We start from the raw sequence: 13271 nt of genomic DNA, 5'->3' as shown, positions 1-13271 counted from the left end.
TCACCAGATGGCCAAGTCTGGGCCAGGCCAAAGCCAGGAGCCTGAAATCCATCAGGATCTCCCATGTGAGTGCACAGGATCAAGCACGTGGGCCATATTCTGTTGCTTTCTCAGGAACATTAGCAGGAAGCTAGATTGGAAGTGAAACAGCTGGGAGTTGAACTGGCACCCATATGGGATGCCAGCATCATGGGCAGCAGCTTAACCCCCTGTGCTATAACAGTGGCCCCAGGGACTTCTAATTCTATGCATGATAGAAAACTCAAGCCATTCCTGTTTCTGTTTTTTTTTTTTTTTCAAAAGACAAAATTTTAGGAAAAACTCTAAAAAATTTTTTAGAAAAAATATTATCATAGTGATTATTGACGCCATAAACAAGAGTGTCAATTGTTAAGTCAACAACAGGAGTCACTGTGCACTTACTTCCCATGTAGGATCTCTGTCCCTAATGTGTTGTCCAATGTGAAGTAATGCTATAACTAGTGCTCAAACAGTACTTTACACTTTGTGTTTCTGTGTGGGTGCAAACTGTTGAAATCTTTACTTAATATATACTAAATCAATCTTCTGTATATAAAGAGAATTGAAAATGAATCTTGATGTGAATGGAATGGGAGAGGGAGCGGGAGATGGGAGGGTTGCAGGTGGGAGGGAAGTTATGGCGGGGGGTGGGGGGGAGTCACTGTAATCCAAAAGCTGTACTTTGGAAATTTATATTTATTAAATAAAAGTTAAAAAAAATATCATATTCTCTTTCCCTGTTTTTATAGAGATAAAGAAAGAAGACAAAGGGTAATGTAAGAATTAGGTATTTAGTTAAAAAAAAAAAAAAGAAAAAAGTATAGAAGGCAGTAGAAAACGTGCCTCTTGCTACGCACATTCTGGACTACATGACAGACAACAGGGCCTTGCCTGTGGAGACCAGGATATCACTTTTATTTGGAATAAAGCCAGTTTTGGAGGGTGCAGCCTATCGCTAGTAGCACACAGATGGCGCTCTTAATCTTGCACCCTAGAATTAGATCTTCCCAGCCATTCACAGACAGCGCTGGCCTCACACAGGCCTCCTTAAAGAAAAGACAAAGCTGGCAACCGACAAACAGCCGTTGTCTTTTGTAGCTGTTACTGTTGGAAAGCATCCCCTCCAAAATGTAGGCATTGCCACTGCCACAGTACTAAGAGGCGGGGCCTTTACAGAGCTGATTGGCCATGAGGGCTCCTCCCTTGTGAATGGAGCCGCTCATAAAAGGTCTGGACCAAAGCAATTTGTCTCTTTTCCCCCTTTGCCTTCAGCTATCTGAGAATACAACATTCCCCCTCCCAAGGATGCAGCGTTTAAGGCTGGACTCTCACCAGGCAACCAAACCTGCAGGCTCCTTTATCTCGTACTTCCCAGCCTCTAGAACTAGAGAAAATAAATAATCTTTATAAATTACCCAGTCTGTGACATTTGCTATATGAGGATACTTCAAAAGGTACATAGAACTAAAAGACATTTATTTGGGCTCAAAAAATCCATGTATAAGTTTTCTGTTATATGCATTTCCATGAATTCTGTGAAGACGCATCACAGTAGTACAAATAGACTAAGACAATCCCCTAACCCATTCCTCTGCCATACCCATCACACAGGATAGCAATGGAACCTTGGCCTCTTCTCCATGGGTGTTAGCCAATCTTTCATTCACTCAACTGGTTTTACTGAGTGCCTGACAATATTCTGGGTCTTGTAAAGGGGACTTGAGAGGTGACAGAAGTTAACACAAACCCTACCCCTAAGCTCAGGACAGGAAATATTGAGGAGAGTGCTGCATTAGACACTAAGAAGTCAAGAGTGACTGACTAAAGTAGGAAGAGCAGGCTTCTCTTGGGACATCACAAAGATGTTAACTTTAGGCCAGGGAGTGTCTCACCAAGGTACTGACTCGCGTGTTTAGCAAACACCTAGCACATGGCAGAGCTCAGTAAATGCTAAACAAATTAATGATGGAGTGGGATATGTGACAAAACTATGCAAAATCCCGTACATATGCTGATCGCTATCATTTTGTTAATATGTTGCTCTATTTCTTTGGACCATCCAGAGATAGTAAGGCAGGCAACATTCACTTGGACATACCTGGGCTCTTGTCTTCCTAGGAGAGAGCCTGGAGCTATGAGGCAGGATTAATTTCAGAGAGTGAGCAGGGAAAATCCTCCTGTTTCAGTGTCTCTACCATTTCCAATTTCCTCCACAAAGGAGTCCATCAAATTGATTCTAAGAAAGAGTGACCAGGCCTGGTGCTGTGGCACAGTAGATTAATCTTCTGCCTGTGGCACCGGCATCCCATATGGGTACCCATTCTAGTCCTAGCTGCTCTTCCGATCCAGCTCTCTGCTATGGTCTGGGAAAGCAATAGAAGATGTCCCAAGCATTTGGGCCCCTGCACCCACGTGAAAAACCCAGATGAAGCTCCTGGCTCTTGGCTTCGGATAGGCCCAGCTCCATTCATTGCAGCCATTTGGGGAGTGAACCAGCAGATGGAAGACCTTTGTCTCTGTCTCTCTCTCTCTTCATCGGTAACTCTGTCTCTCAAAGTAAATAAATAAAATCTTTTTATTTTCTTAAAAAAGCAGTGACTTTATGGATACCGGAAGATGAGGAAAACACATAATAAAAATTATATATTCTATTTTACTCATGAAAGGTAATGGCTCCTAGATCTGAAAATGTAAAATGTGTCCATCCTGGAATTGGAGCTCTTGGGAGGAGCATGTGGAAAGAGACTTGACATTGATTTTGAAGCACGTAATATGTGCCAGTTACTGTATAGAAATAACTTCATTCAATTCTAACACCTACAAATCCTGTGAGAAGGAAATTTTCCCCTTATTTTCAAAGGAGGAAATGGAGGCTAAGAGATTGTGTTCTCATGATCATAGCTCATATTAACAGAGCAAAGATTTGAACCAAAGTTTCAGACTCTAAGGTAAAGAAAGGAATAGAAGGAGAGAAAAACACATGCAGGCCATTGAGAACTGTTAATTCAGAAGAAGCAAGCCAAGAAACAATCAGAATATTTCTTCTTGCTTCCATTGAGTAAATAGTAGTGAATGCAAAGTTTTACAGTTAACTCTCATAATACAACTCATTAAGGACAGAGGTCCTGCATGGGGAGTTAAGTGCACAAACTCCTGTTGTTAACAATTGACAGTCTTATTTATGATGACAATGATCACCCAAGGGTTTTGACATGAGCTGCCAAGGCTATGGAAGCCTTTTGAGTCCACAAACTCCATCAGTATTTAGACAGGGCCATAAGCAAAGTGAAAGTCCTCTCCTCCCTTCAGAGAAAAGTGCCTTCTTTGATGGCACCTTTTTTCCCACTGAGGTCTCACTCTCAAAGATCCTTCATGTAGATAATTTTTTTTTTTTGCCACAGCATCTTGGTTTTCCATGCCTGAACTGTTCTCATGGGCTTTTCAGCCAGATCTAAATGTCTTAAGGCTGATTTTGAGGTCAGAGTCCCACTCTTTATTTTTAATGAGATCCATCCTCAATTGACTTTATACACATATGATTAGCTCTATGTTAAGTAAAGAGTTCAATATATAGTATTTAAAAGAGAAAAAAAACTGTTCCTCGACAGTCATGACAAGGACTGTTCAAGTCATTTCTTCACAAAGTGTCAATTTCACTACTACAGATTTTGTTTTAGGTGCTCTATAAGTTCTCACAGATCAGGGGGAACATATGGTATTTTTCCCTTTGGGACGGGCTTATTTCACTAAGTATGATGTTTTCCATTTTCATCGATTTTGTTGCAAATGACCTGATTTCATTTTTTTTTACCGCTTTTTACTATTCCAAAGTGTACATATCCCATATATATATTTTTTTTTTGACAGGCAGAGTGGACAGTGAGAGAGACAGAGAGAAAGGTCTTCCTTTGCTGTTGGTTCACCCTCCAATGGCCGCAGTGGCCGGCGCGCTGCGGCCGGCACACCGCGCTGATCCGATGGTAGGAGCCAGGTGCTTCTCCTGGTCTCCCATGGGGTGCAGGGCCCAAGCACTTGGGCCATCCTCCACTGCACTCCCTGGCCACAGCAGAGAGCTGGCCTGGAAGAGGGGCAACTGGGACAGAATCCAGCACCCCAACCGGGACTAGAATCAGGTGTGCCAGTGCCGCAAGGTGGAGGATTAGCCTATTGAGCCGCGGCGCCAGCCCGCATATCCCATAATTTATTTATTTTTTATTTTTTTAAAATTTTTTTGACAGGCAGAGTGGACAGTGAGAGAGAGAGAGAGAAAGGTCTTCCTTTTTCCATTGGTTCACCCTCCAATGGCTGCTGTGGCCAGTGCACCGCACTGATCTGAAGCCAGGAGCCAGGTGCTTCTCCTGGTCTCCCATGTGGGTGCAGGGCCCAAGGACTTGGGCCATTCTCCACTGCACTCCCTGGCCAAAGCAGAGAGCTGGACAGAAAGAGGAGCGACCAGGACAGAATCCGGCGCCCCGACCTGGACTAGAACCCGGTGTGCCGGTGCTGTAGGCAGAGGATTAGCCTATTGAGCCATGACGCCTGCCCCATAATTTCTTTATGCAGTCTTCAGTTGATGGGCATTTAGGTTGATTCCATTTTTGCTATTATGAGTTGAATTGCAATAAACATAGGGGTGCAGAGTCACTGATATAATTTCCCTTGGGTAAATTCCCAGGAATGGGATGGCTGGGTCATATTGTAGGTCTATATTCAGATTCTCCAAACTGTCTTCCACAGTGGTTTTATCAGTTTACATCCCACCAACAGTGGATAAGGGTAACCCTCTCCCCACATCCTTGCCAACATTTGCTGTTTGTTGATTTCTATATAAAAACCATTCTAACTGAATTGTGGTTTTGATTTGCATTTCCCTGATGGCTAGTGATCCTCAACATGTTTTCATGTGTCTGTTGGGCATTTGGATATCTTCTTTTGAAAAATGTCTGTTTAAGTCCTTTGCCCATTTCTTAGCTGGGCTGTTTTGTTGTTGTAAGTTTCTTGATCTCGAGGCCAGCACTGTGGCTCAGTGGGTTAACACTCTGGCCTAAAGTGCCGGCATCCCATATGGGTGCCGGTTCAAGACCCAGCTGCTCCACTTCCAATCCAGCTCTCTGCTATGCACTGGGATAGCAGTAGAAGATGGCCCAAGTCCTTGGGCTCCTGCACCCATGTGGGAGACCTAGAGGAAGCTCCTGGCTCCTGGCTTCAGATCTGCGCAGCTCCAGCCGTTGCAGCCAATTGGGGAGTGAACGGATGGAAGACCTCTCTCTCTCTCTCTCTCTCTCTCTCTCTCTCTCTCTCTACCTCTCCTCTCTCTGCGTAACTCTTTCAAATAAATAAATAAATACTTTTAAAAAGTTTCTTGATCTCTTTATATATTCTATTTATTAATCCTTTATCACTTGCATAGTTTGCAAATAATTTCTCCCATTCTGTCAGTTGCCTCTTCACTTTCCTGAGTGTTTCTTTTGCAGAACAGAAGCTTTTCAATTTGATGTAATCCCATTTGTGAATTTTGTCTTTGATTGCTTGTGCCTCTGAGGTATTTTCCAAGAAGTCTTTGGTGTGCCAATGTCTTGTGGTTTCCCCAATGCTCTCTAATAATTTTATGGTCTCAGGTCATAGATTTAGGTCTTCATTCCATTTTGAGTGGACTTTGTGTAAGGTGTAAGGTAGGGGTCCTGTTTGATACTTCTGCATGTGGAAATCCAGTCCCCAGCACTACTTGTTGAAGAGACTGTCCTTGCTCCAGGGATTGGTTTTAGCTCCTTGGTCAAACATAAATTCGTTGTAGATGCTTGGACTGCGGACTGGCCGTAAATGATTTCTGGCATTTCTATTAAATTCCATTGGTCTGTCCACCTGTTTTTGTACTAGTAACAGCTTGTTTTGATTATAACTGCCTTGTAGTATGTCTTGAAATCTGGTTTATGATGCCTCTGGTTTTTTTTTTTTTTTTTTTTTGTTGCTGCTGTTGTATAAGATTGCTTTAGCTATTTGATGTCTCTTGTATTTCCATATGAATTTCAGCATCATTTTTTTCCAGATCTGAGAAGAATGTCGTTGGTATTTTGATTGGTATCACAGTGCATCTGTAAATTGCTTTTGTTAGAATGGACATTTTGATGATATTGATTCTTCCAATCCATGAACATGGAAGATGTTTTTGTATCTTCTATTTCTTTCTATAATGTTTTTTAATTCTCATTGTAGAGATCTTTGACATCCTTGGTTAAATTTATTCCAAGGTATTTGATTTTTTTTTTTATAGCTATTGTGAATGGGATTGATCTTAGAAGTTCTTTCTCAGCTTTGGCATTGCCTATGTATACAAAGGCTGCTAATTTTTGTGTGTTGATTTTATATCCTGCTACTTTATGAGTTCCAATAGTCTCTTAGGAGTTCTATGTTCTTCCGAGACTTGGATGTCCTTTTCTTTTTTCCAAATTAGGGAAGTTTTCTGTTATCATTTCACTAATCCTTTCTCTCTTCCATGCCTTCAGGAACTCCTAGAACCTATATGTTCAGTTGTTTGATAGTATCCTGTAGATTCCCAACAGTGTTTTTTTAGTTTTCTGATTTCCTCTTCTTGTGTTTGGCCTAACTGTATAATTTCCTGTGCTTTGTCTTCTAAGTTGGATATCCTTTCTTCTGCCTCACTGATTCTGTTGTTAAGGCTTTCCACTGCATTTTAAAATTTTTTTCTATTGAATTGTTCATTTCTAAGATTTCATTTTAATTTCTCTTTAAGATCTCAATTTCAGGGGCTTGCGCCGTGGCTCACGTGGTTAATCCTCCGCTGCAGTGCTGGCATCCCATATGGGTGCCGGGTAGTAGTCCTGGTTGCTCCTCTTCCAGTCCAGCTCTCCGCTGTGGCCTGGAGGACAGTGGAGTATGGCCCTAGTCCTTGGGCCCCTGCACCCGCATGGGAGACCATGAAGAAGCACCTGGCTCTTGGCTTCAGACTGGAACAGTGCCGGCCACAGCAGCCATTTGGGGAGTGAATCAATGGAAGGAAGACCTTTCTCTCTGTCTCTCTCTCTGTCTATAACTCTGTCAAAAAAAAAAAAAAAATCTCAATTTCATGAATTCTTCTTTCATGTCATGTATGGATTTCATTAGTTCATGCATTTGCTTCTGATTACTTCTAAGTAATCTATGATCAATTTTTTGAATTCCATTTCTTCCATCTCATCATCTTCACAATCTAGTATTAAAGTGTTGTGTTCTTTTGGGGGCATCATGTTATCTTTCTTATTCTTATTTCTCGAATTTCTTGAATTGGTACACTGGTTATTTGGCATTTGTGGAGATGCTCATTTGTTTCTTGTTTTTTTGCTGTTGCGGCTTTTATCTTTGGACTATGTCTGTATAGATTAGTGGAATGTCAGCTTTTGGGGAATACCTAGAGGCATGAGGTAGATGTGGCCAAGGAGCTCTATTCAGTGCTCCAGGGTGAAGGGTGTGTCACCTTAGACACACCCTCAAAGGGGATCAATGCCTGGGTGCTAGCCCCAGTGGGTATATTATTTGTCTGCTATGCCAAAAGGACCACACAAAGGATCTGAGCAGTCCTCAGGGTAAGGTCAGGTTCCCCAGAAGTGTCTCACACCAGATAACCAGAGAGCCCTGCTTGTGTGGAGCCTCCCACAGTGATTGCCCAAAGTCCCAGCCACAGCTGAGTCCTCCCATGCAGCCTCAGTGTTTTCAATCTGGCACACAAGCCTCCCACAGTCACAAGCATCTAGCACCCTATCTGTTCTCCCTACATCTCAGGAGTTTCCACTTGGCTGGTTGCTGGGCACAGACATGAGCTGATGCAGCTGTTACATATGTTCAAAATGGCGCTCACTCACTATCGGCTTATTACAGGACACAGTTGCAGGGTGATCGGGGAGAGAGAAAATGTGCACCTCCTCGCTTTGTTTTTTCTCCTCTAGTTTGGCAGTAATACTATCCCCCACAGGACTCCAAGCTGGATTACCTCTAGGCTCTTTCTGCAGCTTTTTTGTCTGTGGCTTGGGCTGTTGCAGACTGGTGTCGCTGTGTGTGTGTGCACATGTGTGTGTGTGTACAAATTATTGAAATCTTTACTTAGTATAAAATTGGTCTTCTGTGTACAAAGTTAATTGAAAATGAATCTTAATGGAGAATGGGACTGGGAATTGGAGAGGGAGGAGGAGGAGAGGTGGGAGTATGGGTGGGAGGATGAGTACAGTGGAAATAACTATATTCCTAAAGTTGTACTTAACGAAATTTGTATTCATTAAATAAAAGATTTCTTTGGGGGAAAAAAAAAAAAAAAAAAACTAACGCTTCAAACCACTTCCAAAAGAGGAATTTCTTATTTGATTATCTCAGTTTATTAGAATACAGATAGCCTGGGCTGGCGCTGTGGCTCACTTGGCTAATCCTCTGCCTGTGGCGCCGGAGTCCCATATGGGTGCAGTTGCTCCTCTTCCAGTCCAGCTCTCTGCTGTGGCCCGGGAAGGCAGTGGAGGATGGCCCAAGTGCTTGGGCCTTGCACCTGTGTGGGAGACCAGAAAGAAGCACCTGGCTCCTGGCTTTGGACTGGCGTAGCTCCAGCCATAGCGGCCATTTGGGGGGTGAACCAATGGAGGGAAGACCTTTCTCTCTGTCTCTCCCTCTCACTGTCTGTAATTCTACCTCTCAAATAAATAAATAAAAATCTTTAAAAAAAAAGAATACAGATGGCCTTTTCATTCTAGATAACATTCTATGAGTGTTAGCTTGTTTTTGTATAGGAAGTATCCTGGAATCAAGTAATTTGGTGATTCTTCCTTTGGCTAAACTCTGCATATATTCCCTTGATGCACCTATTTCAATTAAGTCCTTAAAATATTATGAAATGTCACATACAAAATAATATCTGTGATTTAGAAAGCAGGATAGGAGCCAGCACTATGGCTCACCCAGATAAACCACCTCCTACAATGATGCCAGCATCTCATACTGGGGCACCAGTTCCAGTCCTGGCTATTTTGCTTCTGAGCCAGCTTCCTAATGATAACTGGAAAGGCAGCAGAAGATGATCCAAGTACTTGGGCTACCCATGTAAGAGACCTGGACAGAGTTCCAGGCTTCTGGCTTCAGCCTGAACCAGTTCTGGACATTGAGACCATTTGGGCAGTAAAACAGTGGATGGAAGATCTTTCTATATCAGTCTCTCCCTCCCTCTTTCTGCCTTCCAAATAAATAAAAATTTTTTTTAAAAGAAGGAAGGGAGGGAGGGAGGGAGGGAGGGAGGGAAGGAGGGAGGAAGGAAGGAAGGAAGGAAGGAAGGAAGAAAACTGACCCCAGTGAGCCTATCAGCCACCATGAGAATCAGAAAGATTACTGTTGAAGCTCCTAGGTGTCCCTCCTTGTTCACAAAATCTACCCCCAATCTTCCTGAAATACTATGCTGTGCTTATCATTCCCATGCTTTCCTTTAGAACTTGATCACATTTATAGATCTCAGGAGTTATATTTAAAATTTGGTTTTTGAACTCTGTAAGCTGGTATTACATTGTATGCAATATAAGTTGTATGACAACTTTTTCACTCAGCATTGCTTCTGAAATTCATCTACATTCGTGTGTTCAGATCTGCTTCAATCATTTTCACTTCCATAGTGTCCTATCACATGAACAAACCACTTTTCTCAGTTCTCCAAGTCACAGGCACTTTCTTCCCTGAATTGTACTTCTCTCAACATTTTTATACTTGCCTCACTGAGAAGTTAATTTAGTGTGAAATATACAAAAAAATAGAAATATGTAATATAAATACATGTATATAAACATGCATATTCCATGCATGTAAGTCTATCACTAAATCATCTCAATTTTTATAACAGCACTCTTTGATGTCATAAGATAAATGGCTAATAACTATTGTATTTCAAAGAAGTATGATTCCTGAATGAAACAAATAGGTTAGGGGACTGACTTTGTCTAAAACATTAGTTCTCTGATGTTCTTCTGAATCTATGAATGCTGATGACTTTTCTTCATGCAAGAATATTTTTTAAATACCATTATATTAAAAAACATTTATATCAATCAAATCAGATGCAATGATATAGGAAAATTTCTAGTAAAATTATTTTATTTATAGTATCCAATGAGAAATTTCCAACATCTTAATTGAACTGTATGTTATTTTCTTTTAGAATGTCACTTTTTTCATTAAAATAATTTCTAAACCATTCTATATGCTCAACTTTCTGTTTAACACTCAGATATGGGTTTTTGGAAAGGCCACAAGTCACCAGTTCCATGAAGTGGCGAATTGGTCCTTGTTTTGGAAAACCCTCCAGGTGTTTATCCAAGAAAATATGCTCATGAAATTCTGAACCATCATCATCAAAACCTAGGGGATGAGACAAAAAATATAATTTTGAATGTAAAGCTTGTATCATAAAATTAATATTAATGATGTAATTTAATATTACAGCTGCAGCCATGAACTCTAGAGACCTAGGTATGCTCATCAATTTATCAATTGTGACTGTGAGCAAATTAATTAGCTCCTCAGGCATAATAAAGATAAAATAGCATCTTCCAGGAGCTTTAGTAAAGATTATATAGACACAAAGCATTAAAGCTCTTTTACAATGCTTTGCATACTGTAAATATTCAAAATGTAGATATAATTATTATTAATGAATATTTCATATCTAAAAACTATTAAAAACTATACAAACTGTTATTTTAAAACAACTAAGTGAAACATGGAATAGCAGTCCACAGGCAGCCAAGAAAAGACCAATAGAGGAATGAGAAATAGAGAAAGTGAACAGAAACAAAAATAAAATGGGTGACTGACAAATCAACAATTGAAATGTAAAGGACTAAATACACAAAAGTTTGATACAATGAATATTAAAATATGACACAATTATTTGCTGTCTGCAACAAACTCACTTCAAACACATGGTAGATTGAAAGTAAACAGGATGAAAAAAAGATTTAAATTGGTAATATTAGTTTTTTAAAAACTATGAATGGGAGCCGGTGCTGTGGCGCAGTGGGTTAAAGTCCTGGCCTGAACTGCCGGCATCCCATATGGGTGCTGGTTCTAGTTCTGGCTGCTCCTCTTCCGATCCAGCTCTCTGCTATGGCCTGGGAAAGCAGTAAAAGATGGCCCAAGTCCTTGGGCCCCTGCACCTGCGTGGGAGACCCAGAAGAATCTCCTGGCTCCTGGCTTTGGATAGGTGCAGCTCTGGCCGTTGCGGCCATCTGGGGAGTTAACCAGCAGATGGAAGACCTCTCTCTCTCTCTGCCTCTCTTTCTCTCTCTGTGTAACTCTGACTTTCAAATAAATAAATAAATCTTTAAAAAAAATAAAAAGTATGAATGGAGGCAGACATTTGATATAGTAGTTAAAATATCACTTGAGACATCTGCATCTCACATCTGAGTGCCTGGGTTGGCTCCCGATTCCAGCTTCCTGCTAATGTGTACCTTGGGAGGCAGCAGGTGATATCTCAAGTACTTAGGTCCCTGCCACTCAGTTAGGGAACCAGATTTAGTTCCTGGTTACTCACTTTGCCTGGTCCCCAGTCTCAGATACTGCAGATATTTGGAGAGTGAACTAGTGAATGGGAGCTCATTCTCTCTCTGATTTTCAAATTAAAAAAAAAAAAAGGTAGAGACATGAGTATCAGAGTAGAATTCAGAGAAAAGAAAATTACTAGGGAGAAAGAGGAACATTACACAAAGGATCACTCTACCAGGAAGACAGTGATCCTACTTATGTATGTATGCACTAAACAAGAGTGGCTAATAATTGACAGAGCTGTGACCTGAACTCAGGTTTGCACAACTACAAAGTCTTTGTTTCTTACCTCACCCTGACACCTTCAAGAATACAGAAACCATAATATATGACAAGCATATTTCTTTTTAAAATAATTTTTATTTATTTGAAATGCAGAGAGACAGAAAGACAGAGATAGAGACAGAGAGTGATCTTCCATCTGTTGGTTCACTTCCCAAATGCCTGCAACAGTCAGGGTGTGACAAGTGAAGCCAAGAGCCTGACTCAATCTGGGTCTCCCACATGGGTGGCAGGGACTCAAGTACTTAAGCCATCACCTGCTGCCTCCCAGGATTCACATTAGCAGGAAGTTAATAGTGGCAGAGGCAAGACTTGAACCCAGGCACTTTCATATGGGATGCACCTTAACCTCTGCATCAAACGTTGGCTCCAACAAATGTATTCTTTTTTTTTTTTTTTAAAGATTTTTATTTATTTGAGAGGTAGAGTTACAGACAATGAGAGAGAAAGAAAGGTCTTCCTTCTGTTGGTTCACTCCCCAAATGGCCGCAACCGCCGGATCTGCATTGATCCGAAGCTAGGAGCCAGGAGCTTCTTCCTGGTCTCCCATGCGGGTGCAGGGGCCAAGCACTTGGGCCATCTTCTACTGCTTTCCCAGGACACAGCAGAGAGCTGGATTGGAAGAGGAGCAACTGGGACTAGAACTGGCTCCAATATGGGATGCCGGTGCCGCAGGCAGAGGATCAACCTACTGCGCCAGGGCTCTGGCCACACAAATGTATTCTTTAAAGTAATAGATGGAAGAAAGCATACCTTGTTATAGCCTATACTGTATGATGTTATAGCCTATAATGATACAAAATACTGAGACTGTACTACAGCAGATAAAACCACCACCTGCTATGCTGGCATCCCATATAGGAGATAGCTCATGTCCAGCTTCCTGCTAATGGCTTGGGAAAAGCAGCGGAAGACAGCCCAAGTGTCTTGGCCCCTGCCATCCAGGTTGAAGACTTGAAAAAAGCAACTGGCTCCTGACTTCAGCCTGGCCCCACCCCGGCCTTTGTGGCTACTTGGGGAGTGAACTAGTGGACAGAAGAGTTCTCTGCCAGCCCTGTGGCATAGTGGCTAAAGCTGCTGCCTGCAGTGCCAGCATACCATATGGGTGCTGGTTCGAATCCCAGCTGCTCCACTTCTGATCCAGCTCTCTGCTATGGCCTGGGAAAGCAGCAGAAGATGGCCCAAGTGCTTGGGACCCTGCACCCGTGTGGGAGACCTGGAAGGAGCTCCTGGCTCCTGGGTTCAGATCGGCGCAGCTCCAACTGTTGTGACCAATTGGGGAATGAACCAGCAGATGGAAGACCTCTCTCTCTGCCCCTCCTTCTCTCTCTGTGTAACTCTGCCTTTCAAATACATAAATAACTCTTTAAAAAAAAGATTTATCTGTAACTCTTTCAATTAAATAA

General features: G+C 41.8%; 1 protein-coding gene across 5 annotated transcripts in view; it reads right to left on the bottom strand.

The window, feature by feature from the left end:
- MRPS31 (mitochondrial ribosomal protein S31) overlaps window positions 1-13271 on the bottom strand; it is a 58209-nt gene that overhangs the window by 18894 nt on the left and 26044 nt on the right. For 2 of the 5 annotated variants that reach the window (XM_062194327.1, XM_062194329.1), the window contains one exon: window positions 10106-10395. The exons of 1 other annotated variant lie outside the window; for it this stretch is intronic. In XM_062194327.1, the coding sequence (XP_062050311.1) occupies window positions 10166-10395 (230 nt within the window). In that variant the 3' untranslated portion in view covers window positions 10106-10165. Of the gene's footprint in view, window positions 1-7051; window positions 7075-8383; window positions 8549-10105; window positions 10396-13271 lie in introns of those variants that run through there. 2 more of the 5 variants (XM_062194331.1, XM_062194328.1) reach the window with 2 other exon arrangements.

Source organism: Lepus europaeus, chromosome 6, assembly GCF_033115175.1.
Source record: "Lepus europaeus isolate LE1 chromosome 6, mLepTim1.pri, whole genome shotgun sequence".
In the NCBI taxonomy this organism is placed as follows: Eukaryota; Metazoa; Chordata; class Mammalia; order Lagomorpha; family Leporidae; genus Lepus; species Lepus europaeus.
The sequence above is the reverse complement of the archived record's forward strand: the minus strand, read 5'-3'. Positions and strand labels throughout refer to the sequence as shown.